The 17,947-nt window shown below is 46.1% G+C and overlaps 1 protein-coding gene across 1 annotated transcript; it reads right to left on the reverse strand.

Annotated features, from left to right (window-relative positions):
- Positions 1–49: 49 nt before the first annotated feature.
- On the reverse strand, positions 50–15,542 carry LOC114799040 (solute carrier family 12 member 2). Its single transcript, XM_028995169.1, has 26 exons — positions 14,942–15,542; positions 11,720–11,839; positions 11,505–11,580; positions 11,329–11,424; positions 10,960–11,099; positions 10,759–10,869; positions 10,540–10,648; positions 10,245–10,372; positions 10,076–10,160; positions 9,848–9,999; positions 7,927–8,034; positions 7,718–7,841; positions 7,434–7,535; positions 6,887–7,042; positions 6,471–6,570; positions 6,073–6,184; positions 5,868–6,008; positions 5,684–5,790; positions 4,958–5,037; positions 4,744–4,875; positions 3,065–3,187; positions 2,790–2,901; positions 2,605–2,691; positions 1,967–2,102; positions 1,254–1,321; positions 50–1,159 (listed from the first exon to the last, which is right to left on the reverse strand). The coding sequence occupies exons 1-26, from the start codon at positions 15,365–15,367 to the stop codon at positions 1,024–1,026; spliced, it is 3,267 nt and encodes a 1,088-aa protein (XP_028851002.1). The 5' UTR covers positions 15,368–15,542; the 3' UTR covers positions 50–1,023.
- Positions 15,543–17,947: the final 2,405 nt, after the last annotated feature.

The raw sequence follows: 17,947 nt of genomic DNA on the forward strand, positions 1-17,947 counted from the left end.
TTTATTTACAAGCAAATGCACACAAATACACTTTAAATTTCAGAACCAATTGTGTTTAAGGCACTTTTTAATATTGCAATGGTCCTTTCGGACATGGAAAAAAGAGTCATAGATATAACACTGTTAATTGGTGACAGATTTAGATCGACAGCCAGGTGTACATAACAAAGTCCATGTTCAAAAAAAAAAAAAAAAACAGTAGTCCAGGTCATTAAGCTATGAAGTATTTATATGGCTCTTATATTTAGCATTTTTCCTGAACAAATGCTAGATTTCAAAAGCCCAATTACCTTACCAATCATTAATCTAAACATGTAAACTCTTTACATTACTACTTACAATTTATAATATGGTAATAAGGTTAAGTTATAATGTTAAAGAGATTTCAAGTGAACATCAGTCATTTTTATATAGGCATATCACATAGCAATGTGAAAATAATTCTGAAATGTGTTAACAAAGTCATAAGAAATGCTTACAAATAGTAATTTTTTTGATAAATTATATAATTTTAGGTCCTCCAGCCCTTGTAGGGTTGTGTGCTGGGTCAGGTTGTTATATGGTCTGTGAAAATACAGTAAAAAATTTGTGAAGAAGAGTGGCAACTTCTGTTTGACGATGGCTGTCATGGACACCTGTCTCAGAACATGAAACCCCTCACCGGGGACCACGTGGGCCTCCGGTTTGTACCCTGCTACCTCTCTTCTGAACTATGTACAAGCAACGGCTATAGCTGTCCTCTGATTGGCTGCAATCTCCACCCTTCTCTCACCTTTTAATGATTAAGTGTCCACATTATCGTGCCACATTAACATAACAATCAATAATGACCATTCCAACAATTTTCCAGGACATCAGAGCATTCACCTCCCCTCGACAGGGGGAACGTCTTGCTTTAAGAACAGAAAATACAAACAGAGCTGTTCTATAACAATCCATGCAGTTCGCCACAACGCTTTCACCGAGAGCGCACTGCAGCGGGTGCGAGTGTCTCCTATTTTATGCTCTGTGTCGACGGCGCCTCTATGAGTAGAAGGTGAGAACGCTCTGGTGGTTCCCTCTCACCAGGAGAATGGGCGGCAGGTCTTTGGACAGCGTGTCCAGCCAGCACATGTACAGGGCGCTGGACACTGTGCCCTTCCTGGCCAGCGGCATACTCCTATTAAATAAAAAAAGAGAACCTGCAATGAGTAAAAGCGGCGTAACCGGGTGTCAGGACTTGCAAAAATGACGTCAGGCTTCCACGTGCTTACATGACTATGAGGTTGGCTGTGCTTGAGTGTTCCTGCAGCAGTTCATTCAGTCTGATCTGGCGGTTTGTCTACAAGAGAAAACAGAAAGCGGGCGCATTGTAATGCCTAGGATGGTAGTATCCTAGTGGGTAACACACTCGCCTATGAACCAGAAGACCCGGGTTCAAACCCCACTTACTACCATTGTGTCCCTGAGAAAGACACTTAACCCTAAGTTGCTCCAGGGGGGGACTGTCCCTGTAACTACTGGTCGTAAGTTATGATATTCATTGGGTGGAACTAAAATAAATTATCACATTAGAGACCATTGCTTGGTAAACCTCAGCAAATAAATGATTAGGCTCACAAAAGTTTCTTAGCATTTTCAACACCTCTGTTTTCAAAAAGAATATGGTTTTAAAAAGAATATAAGGTTTTCTTTTGTTAAAATGAGGGCTGTGGCCTAAACTGGCTTGACATCACTACCACGGTTTGTTATATAAGACAACATTTTGCCGATGGAAAATAAAAATAAAACTACTTCTAGTAAAATTGCTTTCCTGCTGAGGTAATGGGATGTTAAATAGTGGTAACAAGTGAGACCTCGTGTTGATCACATTGACCACTAGTGAAATTCTCATTTAACTAACATATATCATTTAAAAATGAGTTTAAAAGTGAACGTGGGAAGAATATAATCAAGGACAGGTGCAGCAGTGACCTCAATGACTGACCTTTGCCCTGTAGAGCTCCAGTTCGTTGTCGGTGATCCTCCATGGCTCCTCGGCCTTTAACCTTTCTGCTGCTTCCTGCTCCATGTCATCCTCCCTCAGCCTGTAGGGCTCCACCATCTTCTCGAACACCTCCTTCCTGGGACATAAGAGAGAAAAATCACACCAGCCCGTCATATCCAGGAACCTCGATGCACAAATCAGTAATCAATTTTTATATTGATCTTATATAAGACAGTTCATTGGTTTTGGACATACACAGTTTGCACATACAAATATTTATGAAATTTTGTTTATTCATTAATTTTTGTCATTTTCACATAAGACCCAGGTTCAAATCCCACTTACTACCATTGTGTCCTGAACAAGACACACTGAGTGCCTCCAAGGGGACTGTCTCTGTAAACTACTGATGATAAGACGCACTGGATAAGGACGTCTCTTAAATTCCATAAATGTAAAATTTAAGATTTATTTGTCCAACAAAAATATATATTTATGTGTCAAATAAAGATTCTTAAATCTTTCCAGGTTGACCAGGTAGTAGCCCATTCATGTCCAAACCACACGTAGCACGGTAAATGTTGCAAAATGCTAGGAACTAGGAAATTCACATATATGTGTACAATACATCAGCTTACCTTTGTTTTTTGGGTTTGACATTGATGTCTCCAAGGACGGTGATGTCAGAAAAGTCTATCCTGAATTTGCTCAGTAGCGCAGCCATTCTGCCATCAAACAGAGTGAACAGACATCTCCAGCCTACTGAGGTAGACTCACAAGTAACATTAGACTCACAATTTAAGAAAAAGATTAAATAACTCACGCTCTGCGATCATGATCAATTCTGTTGATTTTCCCACCAATGAACACCCGGATCTTACAGTCCTTCCATTTCTTCTTGTTTGTGAGCAAATAAGGTATCAGGAGTGTAAGGCCTGTGAAATACATAAGGGTATTACAAGTTAATAATCCCTTTTATCAACACACACAAATCTATATTCAAATATATATATGTGTGTGTCTGTGTGTGTGTGTGTATATATATATATTTTCTGTAGCTGGGCAGAAAATCCTAAACCCATTTCGTCAAGGACCCACCTCCGTCATCGAACAGCCACCACACATCAATGGTGCCTTTGCACTGTTTCTTTCTGAACTGCTGACTGGCCTCCAGGAGTTTCTGGTCTCCGGCGCTCAGTTGCACAGACTGACCTTTGACATCTGAAGACCAAGAGCAGTAAATGTACTGATAACCTATTCAAAGTTCTCCAGTTTGACAGTTAATACACCATATTGACAATTATCAAAAATAAGACAATAGATACCACTTAACACATAATAAACTTTGGGATCAAATAATATCTCGCTTCATGAGCCTTCAGTCCCAAAATTTACATAAAGTTGTAGTTTACTTATTTACTAATGGCTTTAGATGCTAATGAGTTTAAATCATCCAGGATAAATAATAATAGACCTTAGGGCATGAGCAACATCTTTCTTATAAGCACATGGAAATGGCTGGAGCCTGGTTATAAGGACCTTCTCAGCAGCCGATCGGGGCTGCGACATTTTATGTGGACCCTGTTACTTACCTTACATCTGTTTTCGGTTCCTGGCAATGCGGGTTAGTTTATGTTCTCCCTTTTTTCCCCTGTTTTTGGCCGTCGCGCCTGTTACTTTGTTACTTTGTGTTAATAAATCCCATTCCCAGTATGTCCCGCCTCTGCGCTTCATTCACCCGTCAGCTCGCGGATGTGACATATTGTGTGACTTGGGAATAATTATTTTCTGGTAAAAAAAGGGGGGTCTTCTATGTCCTAGCTTTTGTGCACGTGCATTTGCGGGAGCGCATCCTCTGTTTAAGAGGAACTCCTGGCCCTTGCCTCCTGCCTCCGACCTCCTGCATTGAGGTAAGTGCTGTGATTATACATCTTCTGAGCAAGTCGCTAGTTTACTGACATGCCATTTCCTTTCCCCCAAATCCCACAGGGACTCCATTCTGTTGATGATGATGATGAATGCCCTTTATTGCTGTTGCAAGTACCAGTGAAAAAACTGTCCATCAAAAGCGACCCTCCATGTACACTAACGTCACATGGGGGTAGACAGGTCAGGGAGACAGGGGATATGAAAAGAAAAGAGAAAATGGATGATGAATAAAACCGCCCCAGACTGTACTCCAGTAGCGAGTACACTGTAGGAACTGGAAAAAACATAAGCACACGGTCACTACCTAATATAAAACGCCGTAAAAGGGGAGGGGAATGGGGAGGTGAGGCTCGTCCAGCGGCCACTGGAGGTGCTGGCCGACACGCCCGCCCGTCCACGCTGGCCGTACGAAGCTCACAGAGGCGTTGGATGGTGGGAGGGAGCCCCGCTGCCTTGTTCTTTGAATTGGTGTGCTGATACAGTCAGACCGGAGGAATTTTTCTTATGTTTTGTATTATCAGGTATTGTGTAATTCTTTCGATTTAATGTATTTAACGTATGTTTTTACATTTACAATTACAGCATTTATCAAGAGCGACTTACAATCAGTAGTTACAGGGACAGTCCCCCCTGGAGCAACTTAGGGTTAAGTGTCTTGCTCAAGGAAACAGGCGGGATTTGAACCTGGGTCTTCTGGTTCATAGGTGAGTGTCTTACCCACAAGGCTACTACCACCCTATGTGTCCCGACAGCCTCTTTTAAAAAAAGAAAAAACGCAATGCAGATCTGCACCGGCTACAGATACAAAGGAGAAATAATAATGAAACGGCAGCTCTGAACTCCGTTACCTTTGTGGATGAGCGGGCTGCTCTGAGCGCTGGTGACCTTGGACGAGTCGCTGTCGTTGTCTCGGCCCACGCTGACCGCCACCACGAACTCCCTCAACCCGGGGGTCCTCTCTTGAGAAAGCAGGAGCTCGTCTGGGCCGGGCAGAAGCACCATCAAGTCACCGGGGGTGAACGCGTGGAACGGGAAGCGGGCGGGCGGCGTCTGCACCGTTACCTTGCCCCTGAATGTGGGAAACGTCCAGGCCCTCCCTGAGCCGCAAGAGGACCACGCCGTACTGCAGATCGAAGGCGTCGCTGAAACACACGACCGCACGCGGCCTCAGCTTTTCGCATTTTGAAGTCGTGATGCAGGGACGGATTATGGATCGTGTGGCCCCTGGACAAAACGTTCGCGAGCCCCCCCCTCAAAAAAAAACAAAAACGGCAGGATTGTCTGGGATGGCTAGTTGCTACGTCACCATGCCACTTGTGGGTCCAAACTAGTTCGGTGTGCCGTGTTGTAAAAGCAGAATGATGTTGACAAAAAACACTTTTTACCTCGGAAGAAGTGAAAAGAAGGTGGCTTAAGTTGATACAGTAAGTTGGATCTCAAATTATACTCAGTACATGGCCTTATGCCATTACCTCACGTTGATGTTAGCACCAGGTTATCCGTCTCTGTTTATAGAGACAGGCAGCAACGTAGCACGACCGGATCGTACCGTAACACACATTATTTGAATGTCATACAATTCATGCTCAAAATCAAAGCACTTTTGCTAATCAGCCCATTTCTATTCAGCAGCCTGGTTATTACCGTGGGAAAAGATAGGTCTCTCCACATGATTTACGCATTGCAAGTTCTCCAATGTGAAAAAAACGGTTTGCGTTGCAAATTGTCCCGGTCCGTAATCCGTCCCTGCGTGGTGCCGTGATTTTTGGCGGGCCGCGCTGAACATACTGGATTGTGTTGATGTACGTCTCGACATCCCTCATGTGTCCGTCTCTCCAGGCGTTCTTGAAACCCAACACCAGGGTATTTGTCTTCAAGCGGCCCAGTCCCGTAGCCTTACGAAGACACGGGGTGGACGCTGGTGAATTGGGATAAAATACTCTGCCGCGCTTCTCGAAACAGATCGGAATACCTGCAGAAGGTACTGGGCGCCCTGCCGAAGGTCGTCTGCGTAGACCGGGTTATAAAAGGCTTTGATTTTCTTCTTCAGGAGCCAGCGCTGGTAGCGCAGCTGATCGTTCAGCATGTCCTTGTAGTTTGGCCGGCGTGATCCCTACGGCGCGACATCGTCAGAGTTGCGTGGACCTCGGGTTTGTAAATATGAGACGTGAACGTACCGTTCGCACGTGACCGCAGACCATGAGACCCACGTCCTTGGTGAAGGAGTGCACCAGGTTGAGCAGAGCGGGGCGGGCGTTGGGGTACCCGGTCATCACCAGGCACTGGGGTCTGCCAGGGAAATCAGTGAGTAGCAAATCACACGTGTGTCTCGGGCAACAAGGGCTTCCCTGCTAGCTTTGATGACCAAATCATGGGAACGAATCCATGAATGTGAACTTACTATGGTTAATTATTTATTTACCACAGTAATAACCGAATATTTTTTACAGATAAATAGTATTTTCCTGTTTTAATGTAACAGACTCAAATTTAATGCTAATTTAGTGAATATGTTTGGTTTCTTTTAATAGAAAGTGTAACTTGATAAAATGGGTGGACTGAAGAGGGGTCAGACCTGAAGTTTTTGATGTGGTCCTCGACCCCGGTGAGATGTAGGCAGTGGGATAATGCCTGGTTGTACATGAGTGCTTGCATGGAGGAGCCCCAGTTCACATCTGACAAAACAATTCTAGATTGAGCACAGTAAGACAAAAGCCAGTATGATGCCTAGCGGGTAAGGAAACAGACTCATAATCGGAAGGTTGCGGGTTCAAATCCCGAACTGCCAAGGTGCCATTGAGGTACCCTTGATCACTTCACTTTACTTAATTTTACATTTACTTATCCAGAGCGACATACAGTCAGTAGTTACATGGACAGTCCCCCCTGGAGACACTCAGGGTTAAGCGTCTTGCTCAGGGACACGGTGGTAGTAGGTGGGGTGCCACTACGGGTTTATCTACATGCAGCAGGAAGTTCATGGATCCTCACCTGGTTTCTTGTAGCTCACATATATGTACAGCGCCAGGACGATGACGTTGGTCAACAGGGCCGCCCACCAGTTGATGATGAACATGACCACACAGCAAAGAACAGCTCCGGTCAGCGATACCCATTTATTGTAATATTTAAAACTCGGGCGCCATCCTGAGAAAAGACAAGATGCTCAGAATCACGAGGCATCAAACCTGGGTGTGTCACCGCTCCCATTCCCCACCCCTGCCCCTTCTCAGTATTTAGGCTCGCCTGCACCATTGGTCCGGGGTTCATAAGGGGACAAATTCCAGATTTATGTTAATTAATCTCACAAAGTAACATTTTCATAATAGGGAACCTTTTTAGTCAAGTTTTCTGCAGAATATTCTGCGTGTGAGTCCCATGACATATAAATTCCAATTCTTCTCTAGATCTCCAGATCTAGATCATTAGGGCACAAAACAGGCAGGCGTCCCATGGCTGCTGGTAACAATCACATTGCACATCTAGCACTGAGCTGAAACATTCGGCACATTTATTTAAAACAACGGCATCAACATACCTGGGGAGTTGGCCAGGGAGGCGTGAAAGACGGAGAAATTGATCAGGGCATAGGAGGCCAGGAAGAAGTTTGAAATGATCGGAGCGATGATGTTTAACTCAGCTGTGGAGAGAAAGATAAAAAAATAAGGAAACTTCACTCAACTGTAATCTCCGACATGTTTTAACTAAATTGCATTCCATCAAATATAGTAACATAATTATATATATATATATTATCCAAATTAAATGTTTTAATGCATGAGCTCTATAACAGTAGAGCATGACCCAACAAAATAAACCGACCAATCAGAATGAATGCAAGCCCAATGCAGAAGGTCAGGACATATGCTCTAAGCGGTTCGTTGTTTTTCCCATAACCCTTGGCAAATACGACCAGTCCGGGGTAGATATTATCCTTGCACAAAGCCTAAACGAGACAACAACAAAAAATTACAATATACAAATAACAAACCAAAATGTATTTTTAATGACAAGGGTCCATGTGATCGCACCTGAAAGACCTTGGGTGCGCTGACCAGAGAAGCAAGAGCTGAGGACAGAGTGGCCGAAAAGATCCCAGCCGTGATAAGTGGCCCAAAGCCAGAGACCAAGCTCATGACCTGAAGAAGCAAGCAGAGACGTTTTCATCAGGGCAACATAGATGACAACACTCTACAAAGTCATATACTGATATTACTGCTCTGCTTTGCCTCAAGTGGTGACGCAATTGCAATTTGTTTCCATGGAATGATCAGGATGTCATTTTCCACCAGCGGCGAGGATGATGAGGAGGATGAAGAATGTCATGAGAGAGAGGATGTTCTGGGGGTGAGTGGGTTTGCCGACACCCAGGTGCCACAAACTTGCCCCTTTTCCTGTTTACGGCACATAAGCCCGACTAGACAAATTCCTCCGGATTGAACGACCGGGCCGATCAAATGTGGGACATTCTGCTCCAGTGTGGGGACAAATTAATGGTTCAACAGATTTTCTTTTAGACAAACACACAGATGGGTAACCATCTGACCTCACTTTTGCTTTTTAATAAGATACGAGAGATAAGATCAGATGATCCTTTAATCTCACACGTGGGAAATTTACAATGTCACAGCAGAAAGCGGACAGTACCAGATAAGAGCAACAAAACATAAATAGCACAGAAAATATGGTGATCATATCTACAAAAAAAAACTGTGGATGAGTGAATTATAAGTATATATATTTGTGTAGATCTGTATACATACAATATAAGTAAGTGTACATATTATGGGCAGTGGTGGCCTAGCAAGTAAGGTTGCTGGTTTGAATCTCGAAACGCCAAGGTACCACTGACGTGCCACTGAGTAAACCACCGTCCCCACACACTGCTCACCAAGGGTGATGGTTAAAAGCAGAGGACACATTTCGTTGAGTCACCGTGTGCTGAGCTGCAGTGTTTCACAATAACAATCACTTCACTTTCACTGTCATGTGCCGAGTGTGTGTACGTGTGTGTATATGTATATATAGACACACACACACATATTGCACATAAGAAAACGGAGATGTTGCACTGAATGTGTATGATTGTCTATGTGTGCATAGAGCCTGACAGCGGTTGGCAGGAAAGACCTTCTGAGTCTCTCTGTCCCGCATCGTGGGTGCACTGAAGGAGCTGCTCAGCGCTGTCAGGGTCTCCTGCATGGAGTGGGACATGTTGTCCAACAGGGATGACAGCCACCCGGTTGTAATATGTCCTTGTAGTAGGTTAGTACTTCCCAACTACTCTCACTCACTCGGTCTCACTTTCCATAACCGCTTTATTTCTGTTACGGAGCTCATCCCGGGACTCCAACACACGCCATTCACTATGCAATTTGCCAATTAACCATAGTGAACATGCCAGGAGGAAACCCACTCCAACACGGCAATTTAAATGTTTAACAAAGGAACGCTTTCTGTTTTCAAAACCATGGCTTATGGAACTCTCACACACAAGCACTGCATTTAATGCAATTAATTTTATCTTTAATTTTATCCAATTCATTTTATCTTTAAAATTAAATACTTACTCACAGTGTGTAAGTGTGTATGTGTGTGTGTGTGTGTGTGTGTGTGTGTGTGTGTGTGTGCAGGAAGCACACATACACACACACACACACACACACACACACACACAAACACCATTCACTCACACCTACAGTCAACCAATCCGCCTAGTGTGCAACCGGAGAACCCAAAGGAAACCCGCACCAACACGGGGAGAGCATGCCAATTCCAAGATGGGAGAGAGACGGGATTCACAGCCTTTGAGGTGGGAGGCCATGTCACTAACTCCCGCGGCCTCTAAATAATGACAAATTTAGCAGAATGATTTAATGGGACTGAGGTGGCCTGAGGTACACATTTCCGTGGCCTGAAGGTGTCGCCAGTCGTTGTCAGCGATGGACGTACCTGGAAGTCGTTCTGCAGGCCGTACTTGCAGCCTCCCTCCTTGCAGATGGAAAAGTCATAGCCCAGAGTGCAAGCCGCATCGGTGCAGTTCACATTTGGGGCTGGGATGGTGTCGTTATGGTCTCCTGTGGCGTCCCTAACGATGCAGGATCCTGCAAATGGAAGGAAGGAAGGTTTCAATTGCCGTGCTGGTATGTTGTCCACCAGCAGTTGAGCCTTTAATCTCACCTGCAGAAACCGCAACTGCTATATAAACCACGCCAGTTACCAAAATGGCCAGGAGCGTTCCCTTTGGAATAGCAGACTGTGGATCCTGGAATCAGGAGGCATGTCCATCAGTCACGTAAATTGAATCACACTGAGCAACGGAGCAGCCGATGTAGAATGTGTGCTTTACTGAAAGGTCTCCTGAGATGTTTGCCCCTGCAAGGATCCCAGTCGCTGCCGGGAAGAATATGGCGAACACAGAAAAAAAGGTTTCCTCGTCTCGGAAGTCCGGCCCTATGTTTTCCATCATGATTGCAGCTTTGGGAGGGAAAGAGATGAAGAGACAAACATGACTCTTAAGTCTAAAGAAAAAGATCAAAAACTGGCAGACAGAGCGAAACAGTGAAGGGGTCTTTTGCCGGCCTTCACCATCGACTTGGTGAACAGAAAGTGGACTTTTGCTGAAACATGGCAGTGGAGTGTACCTCTGTAACCAAAGAAACCCATTGGCTCTTTCGATTTGACAGGAATGAAGCTCCCGATGAAGTAGTTGAAGATAGCTGCCACCAGGATCACCAGCAGGATAATCTGAGCCTGCAAAGACAAAGTTCTTATCAATGAACCACACGAAACGCTTAGTTTGTAGGACCTAAACACGCCCCGGGAGCCCTGATCCACCACGAACTGCTTCAAGAAACGCTCACCTTGGCCTCCCACTCCATTCCGGCTACGGAAATTCCCAGGAGCAGGATCACTGTGAGGGTCCCGACGATTCGGATGTCGTTTATTTCATCAGTCATTACCGCGTCTATGCTCTGTCAGGAAAAAAAGAGCTTCGGCGTGAGACTACGGCGCACGTCTGTCCAGCCAGGTTACGCGTTAGATGGACTATGAGCTCTCCTTACATCGAGAAGCTCGACAACCGTCTCGGCAAAGCCCACGACGTACATGGCCACGGCCACGGCATTGGCGAAGGCGAAAATCAGCCCGATGGAACCTCCAAATTCGGGACCTAGACTTCTGGATATCAGGTAGTACGCGCCACCTTTTACAAAAGATGTCATTCAAATGTTAAATAAGGAATAAGGTTTCATGCCAACTTGCTAACATGTGCACTGATCATCTTTAAGTGAGTTTATTACTCTTTTGGTGCTGAAAATCAATTTGCGATTGTGCAAAATAATCCATCTGAAGAAGCTGCTGAAGGTCTGAGGAACCAGTGACACTCAGAACAACGCTGATTAACGCTGGGATGAAGGAAGCAGCTGGTTTACCTCCTCTTACAAAGCCATTGGTCGCGATTGCAGAAGTCGAGAGGCCGGTGATGGTGGTCACAACAATGGCCATGAGGATGATAGCGCACGAGAGGGCTGTGAGGAAGAAGAACCGCCAGAGTCAAGGCCGTCAAGGCTGCAACGCTCAGACAAATTAGCTTGGAGTTACCAGTTACCTATTCCGGCCTGGCCCACAATCCACGACATGCGGATAAAGAGCATTACCCCCCAGATATTCAGCATGCAGCGGATCTGAGGAGAACAGGCATTTACTCCATGATGGGTGGACCGAAAGTGGCGCGTAAATCACTCTCGTGCCACGTCCTCTCATCAACCACACACTGGACCATCACACCTTCGGCACTTATCGTCAGAAGGTTCTGCTACTGACCAGGACACCTTTGATCCAGCCAAATTTTACAGCGCTCACAGACTCCGACTTCTTCTTGGAGGGAAGCTCTTCAGCAGCTGCGGACTCTTCTCCGTTGGCAAAGATGTCCTCAAAGGGTTCCTATGGAGAAAAGCTCTAGTTCACGTCTATGCCTTTTGAAAACACCAGTAGCACATAGTTCCACATAGACTCAGTTCTCAGAACCATCGTTCCGAACAGGAGACATTCTGATCTTATGATTTGATGCATCACAGTCTTTTTTTTACAAGTTCCATCTTGTTCCGTCTATGGCCATCAGTGAATATTTGATCCCTTGTGGTCTTAATCTAAACATACGGTGAAAAATTACACACTTGGATGTAAAAATATGTAATGTGTAACATAAAATAGAGTTGTAAATTTTGGCCCAAGCCCAATCGGCTCAGGTCGGGCCGGGTCGGGACAGGTCAGGTGAGGTCAGGTCAGGTCAGGTCGGGTTGGGCCGGGTCAGGACAGGTCAGGTATTTTTAGATCAGGTCGGGTTAGGTCGGGCCGGGTCAGGTCAGGTCGGGTTGGGTCGGGTTGGGTCAGGCCGGGTTGGGACAGGTCAGATCAGGTCGGACCGGGTCGGGACAGATCAGGTCATTTTAGATCAGGTCGGGTTAGGTCAGGCTGGGTCAGGTCAGGTCGGGTCAGATCGGGTTGGGTCGGGTCAGGCCGGGTTGGGACAGGTCAGGTCGGGCCGGGACAGGTCAGATCAGGTCAGGTCATTTTAGATCGGGTCGGGCCGGGTCGGGTAGGGTCAGGTCTGGACAGGTCAGGTCAGGTCAGGTCGGGACAGATCAGGTCATTTTAGATCAGGTCGGGTCGGGTCAGGCCAGGTTGGGACAGGTCAGGTCGGGCCGGGACAGGTCAGATCAGGTCAGGTCATTTTAGATCGGGTCGGGTCGGGACAGGTCAGGTCAGGTCGGGTTGGGTCGGGACAGATCAGGTCATTTTAGATCAGGTCGGGTCGGGTCAGGCCAGGTTGGGACAGGTCAGGTTGGGCCGGGACAGGTCAGATCAGGTCAGGTCATTTTAGATCAGGTCGGGTTAGGTCAGGCTGGGTCAGGTCAGGTCGGGTCAGATCGGGTTGGGTCGGGTCAGGTCGGGCCGGGACAGGTCAGATCAGGTCAGGTCATTTTAGATCGGGTCGGGCCGGGTCGGGTAGGGTCAGGTCTGGACAGGTCAGGTCGGGTCGGGACAGATCAGGTCATTTTAGATCAGGTCGGGTTGGGTCAGGCCGGGTTGGGACAGGTCAGGTCGGGCCGGGACAGGTCAGATCAGGTCAGGTCATTTTAGATCGGGTCGGGTCGGGTCGGGACAGGTCAGGTCAGGTCGGGTCGGGTCGGGACAGATCAGGTCATTTTAGGTCAGGTCGGGTCGGGACGGGTTGGGACGGGTCAGGTCTCATTTCATTTGCTGATCTGAGAGGGTGTGCGGGAGTGTAGCTAGCTAGTATTGTGTTGGTATAAGAGGGTGCAGTTCCATTTACAGCCCTGTAGGCAGCATCAAGGATTTGAACTCAATGCGAGCAGCTACCATTTAGTAAGTGTTTTGCTCGTTGTAAATTAGTTTTATATAAAAAAAAAAAACATGAAATATTAATTTTATTTGCAGGTCTCGGCAACCGTCGTCAGGCAATGCTTTTTTAATTGTCATGAGAGAGATGCAAAAATGGATGCTGAGGAGGTGAAACGGAGGATGGCCTCCGGCAATCACATTTTAAAACCAGCATTTCCTTTAATTTGCTGGATTCTGTCGCGTTCTACAGCTCTAACACAAACAACATTTTTACTAAACATATTTTGCACCATCTTGTTTTCATGCATCTAACTCGGGCAAAGCGTTCATTTGACCAAACTGCTCCTACTGAAGGTCAGTATTTTCAAGCAATTTTATGAAACCTCAAACGTGACAATGTGTCAGATTGACCCGAAAAATAACACATATTTGCATATTCATCTGTATACTTATGTGATGTACACATTTCAATATGCATAAAAGAGACTTTGTATTCATGAACAGAAGCCTTTACTGAGACGTCACCTATCAGGGACTCAGTGTACACAGCAGGGAATGCGTCACCCTGTGATTGTGACCTGACCCGTCCCCGCATCCACTGGCCTTCGCCACAGGGGACACAGGACAATTGATCTTAGGGCCCCGAGGGACACAGCTCTATTGTTAGCTGGAGCCCGGCGAGTGGGCAGTGAGAGAGAGGGCATTGTACGAGGGGACGGGCATGTGGGCGAGGTCCCCGCATCACGCAGGGCGCGGCGGGCCGGGGCGAGGTGGGAGGAGACGCGGCTCGCATGCGAGAGTTCAGAGGTTCTCGCTGGGAACCCCACAATCTCTGAAATACCAGACTGTAGCGAGGGCATCGGTCCTTGGCACAGCGGCGGGATGTCTCGAGGCATCGAGTCATACTTTCCTCTTGGTTGTAATCCATACTGACCTATTTAAGAATATTGACACTTGTTCTCCTGCATATTTAGCAATTCATGTTTTCATGTTTTCTGTTAATGAAGCGTTTTTTACTGTAACAGCAAACGAAACAATTACATTTAAATGATAAAAAAATGATTTTGGTTTTGCTCCATTAAATCTTTTAACGTTTCAAGGTTGCCCGACCAAACACACAGAGGAGGAAGATTAGGAGGGGATTTGAAAGAGTCAATTTCCAATATATAGGGGCAGTGGTGGCCTGTTGGTTAAGGAAGCAGCCCCGTAATCAGAAGGTTGCCGGTTCGAATCCCGGTCCCTGCCAACTGCTCACCAAGGGTGATGGTTAAAAGCAGAGGACACATTTCGTTGTGTCAACATGAGTATTGTCATTGTGCTGCAGTGTATCACTTCACTTTCATATAGGTTTCATCTTATGATTTTATACAATATACTTTATTACTAATACCACCCCTGTGGGTAAATCACCAAACTATGAACCAGAAGACCCAGGTTCAAACCCCACTTACTGCCATCGTGTCCCTGAGCAGGACACTTAACCCTAGGTGTCTCCAGGGGGGACTGTCCCTGTAACTACTGATTGTAAGTCACTCTGGATAAGGGTGTCTGATAAATGATATAATTATGTACATTTTTATTTTCGTTCCTGTAGTTTCTACGTGAATCATATTTTAAAAATGCCTGTATTTGTCCAGATGGTTTGCCATCGCTGCAGTGGGATCGTCTGGAACATCTCACCTTGTCCAGCTCGTCGTGCAGCTCGGACAGCGACGGTCGCACCAGCTTCTCGGCCAGGGCGGCCTCCGTGTGCCGGTAGAAGTCGATGTTGGGCACCGCGTCGACGGTGTTGTGTCCGAACGTGCGCATGTAGTAGGTGCTGGAGTGCGTGTCGGAGACGTGCGTCTGGTGGCTGCCCTCGCTCCTCACGGTGTCCCCGTTCTGGCAACCCGCGTCCGGGGCCGCGTCCTGGGGGTTCGCGCCTCCGCCGGGGTCCAGAAAGTTGACCACGCGAAAGCGGCCCTTCGCCTCCTCGCCCCCGGCCCCGGCTCCGGCCGCCCTGGCCGCGCCCTCGGCCACCACGTCCACCTGGAACCTGCTCTGGCCATCGGTGGACCTCAGCGCGGGTCTCTGGCCAGCGGGAGGCGAGGACGGAGGCGCCGACATGGCTTCCTCCCAACTTTAAACTTCCACACGCTCAGGTCCGAAAGAAGGGAGCGCGTCGGAGCCCGGCCGCAGGATTGGCGATGCCCCGTTACGCGTCATGGAGATGCCCCGTTACGCGTCACGGCGAGGCCGCCCGGACTGCCCGCCCATCGGGAGGCCGGTGTCAGGAGCGCACTGGTTCTGGCTCTGCCCCTTCCACACAGGCTTGCTGCAACGTCCAAGCCCCTTTTTAAAGGCCATTATAATTAAGACTGGGGTCATTTAGCCAACTAAGGCAGGATATTATGGAGCTAATATTATGACAAAACTATTTGAATGTGAATTGTGTAAATTTGAATTATTTTCAAGTGTTATTTATCAAAACTGAACATTATATGGGATTTAAAATAAGCTCCATAGGATATGATGTCCTGGAAACTTAAACTTGAAAAGATTTTTTTTATATATAAAATTGATCTACAGATTTCTTCTCTGGAATATGATCCATTGAAAAGTTGCTGAAAAAATGAATATCTGCTTCATTTCATTTGCGTGCATGAATAAATACGCGCGAAAAAAAGTGCGCGTAATGCCGTGCACTAACACATTTACCAGTACATTTACATTTACATTTACATCGTGCTTTCAAGTTACCATCGATGAAGTGATCAGTTCTGGTTCACTAGGACCCCAACTATGAATATAATCTTATATTCACTCTTGTTGTAGATTCTGTACATAAGTTAGACAATAATGCGTGTGGCAACTTAAAATCTCCAATCTTGAGTCCCTAACCATTTGTCAATTATATACAGGGGCCAGTGGTAATCAGAAGGTTGCCGGTTCGAGTGCCGAACCACCAAGGTGCCACTGAGCAAAGCATCGTCCCCACACACTGCTGCCCGGGCGCCTGTCATGGCTGCCCACTGCTCACCAAGGGTGGTGGTTAAATGCAGAGGACATATTCCGTTGTGTGCCACTTCACTTTTGTGCGCCACGCAGCACACACAAAATCAGAAAGCTGTGAAGGACGACTAGCCAAGAGAAGGGCATCAAAATTCCACCCTGAAGTTCCCGTGCTGTTTTCTTCATGCAACGTTACATTTTATACGAAGGTGCCCTTTTTCTGGCCCCTTGTTTTTATTCATGGGGGGCATTAGTGAACAAAGCCAACTTTCAGTCCCCTTTAGAAAACACTCGGATGTTTGTCCTGCATATCTGGAAAGGAGAAGAACAATTGTTTCTTTGTTGGGAGAAAATAGCAAGCAGCCGCCATGTTCAAAGCTCCTTCAGTGTCACAAGGAGCATTAAATATTAAGGATTATGTCTGTAAGGAAGACTGCAGAATATTGGATCATACAGAGAGGACCAGATTTTTAATGCCACACAGATTTATGGGGTCATAATGCTCTCTCACAGAAGCAATTAAAATATTTCTCTCCTAATTATATATCACATGCAGGTCACAAGTGAAAGTGAAGTGATTGTGAAACACTGCACCACAGCACACAGTGACACAACGAAATGTGTCCTCTGCTTTTAACTATCACCCTTGGTGAGCAGTGGGCAGCCATGACAGGCGCCCGGGGAGCAGTGTGTGGGGACAGGGCTTTGCTCAGTGGCACCTTGGCATCCCGGGATTCGAACCTTCTGATTACAGGGACAGCACTGTCCCATTCATTTTTAATTGTACTATATTATTCTAAATCAGAAATGACCTTATCATTAATGAAGAAAACATGTTCCATCTGATTTCCATCAAATTTTATTCACCTTTACATTTTTGCATTGAAACAAAGTTTGAATATTTTGCCTCTAAATTTTTGCTGTAAATTCGCTGATTTAATTCTGTGTGATCATGTGACACAGAGACGACGGGGTCTTATGGATCAACCGGGCACAGAATGCTTTTGGAATTGAATTTCTGACCCTGAATTTCACAAGTTGAATTTGAGCATGCTGAATAAAATATTACTTTGGTGCTTGAACAGAAAAAGAACAGTGTTTGAGATTAATCAGATGGAACAGGTTTTCTACCATATCATAACAGCTAACCAAATAATGGAACCCTTCTAACTGACACTGAAAAGATCTTCACGGCGTCTTTTCCGTGGTTCCACGTGGAACTGAAAAGGGATTTTGTAAAGCCCTCACACATGAAGAGGACATCCGTGGTTGTTTTGGCCGCAAAGCCACTTGAATTCACACTTTATTTGTAGACGAGTTGGTTCTGTGAAGAATTTAGTTCTAACTAGCAACCAAAAAGGAAATCTATTCAAACCTATTACGTTTGCATCTATAACTCATTTAACTCCAACACCGGAAGATAACTGTGTGCAAAAAATAATAATAATAATAATAATACAGTGATGCTGTTTTTAATCCTGGGTGGCGGTAAAGATCGATGAGTTCTGGCGCTCTCTCCTTCCTGTCCAACCCTGACCGCAGGCACTGCCCAGAGCTCCCTGACACGCCTAATCTTTATTTCATGATTTACTTTGTTACACCCATCAATTATTAAGCTGTCTGTAAAGTAACGGTGCTCACCAGCTACCTGCAAAAGCATGCACGCAAATTCACCGTACCGGGGTGAAGCAAGGC

This window comes from Denticeps clupeoides, chromosome 11 (genome assembly GCF_900700375.1).
Source record: "Denticeps clupeoides chromosome 11, fDenClu1.1, whole genome shotgun sequence".
NCBI lineage: Eukaryota > Metazoa > Chordata > Actinopteri > Clupeiformes > Denticipitidae > Denticeps > Denticeps clupeoides.

Coding starts and splice junctions, on each gene's coding strand:
- LOC114799040 (XM_028995169.1), bottom strand. CDS start 15,367: ATGTCGGCGCCTCCGTCCTCGCCTCCCGCTGGCCAGAGACCCGCGCTG. Junction 11,425..11,504: donor TGTGGGCCAGGCCGGAATAG/GTAACTGGTAAC, acceptor TCTTCCTCACAG/CCCTCTCGTGCGCTATCATC. Junction 2,103..2,604: donor GTCAAACCCAAAAAACAAAG/GTAAGCTGATGT, acceptor CTTATGTCCCAG/GAAGGAGGTGTTCGAGAAGA.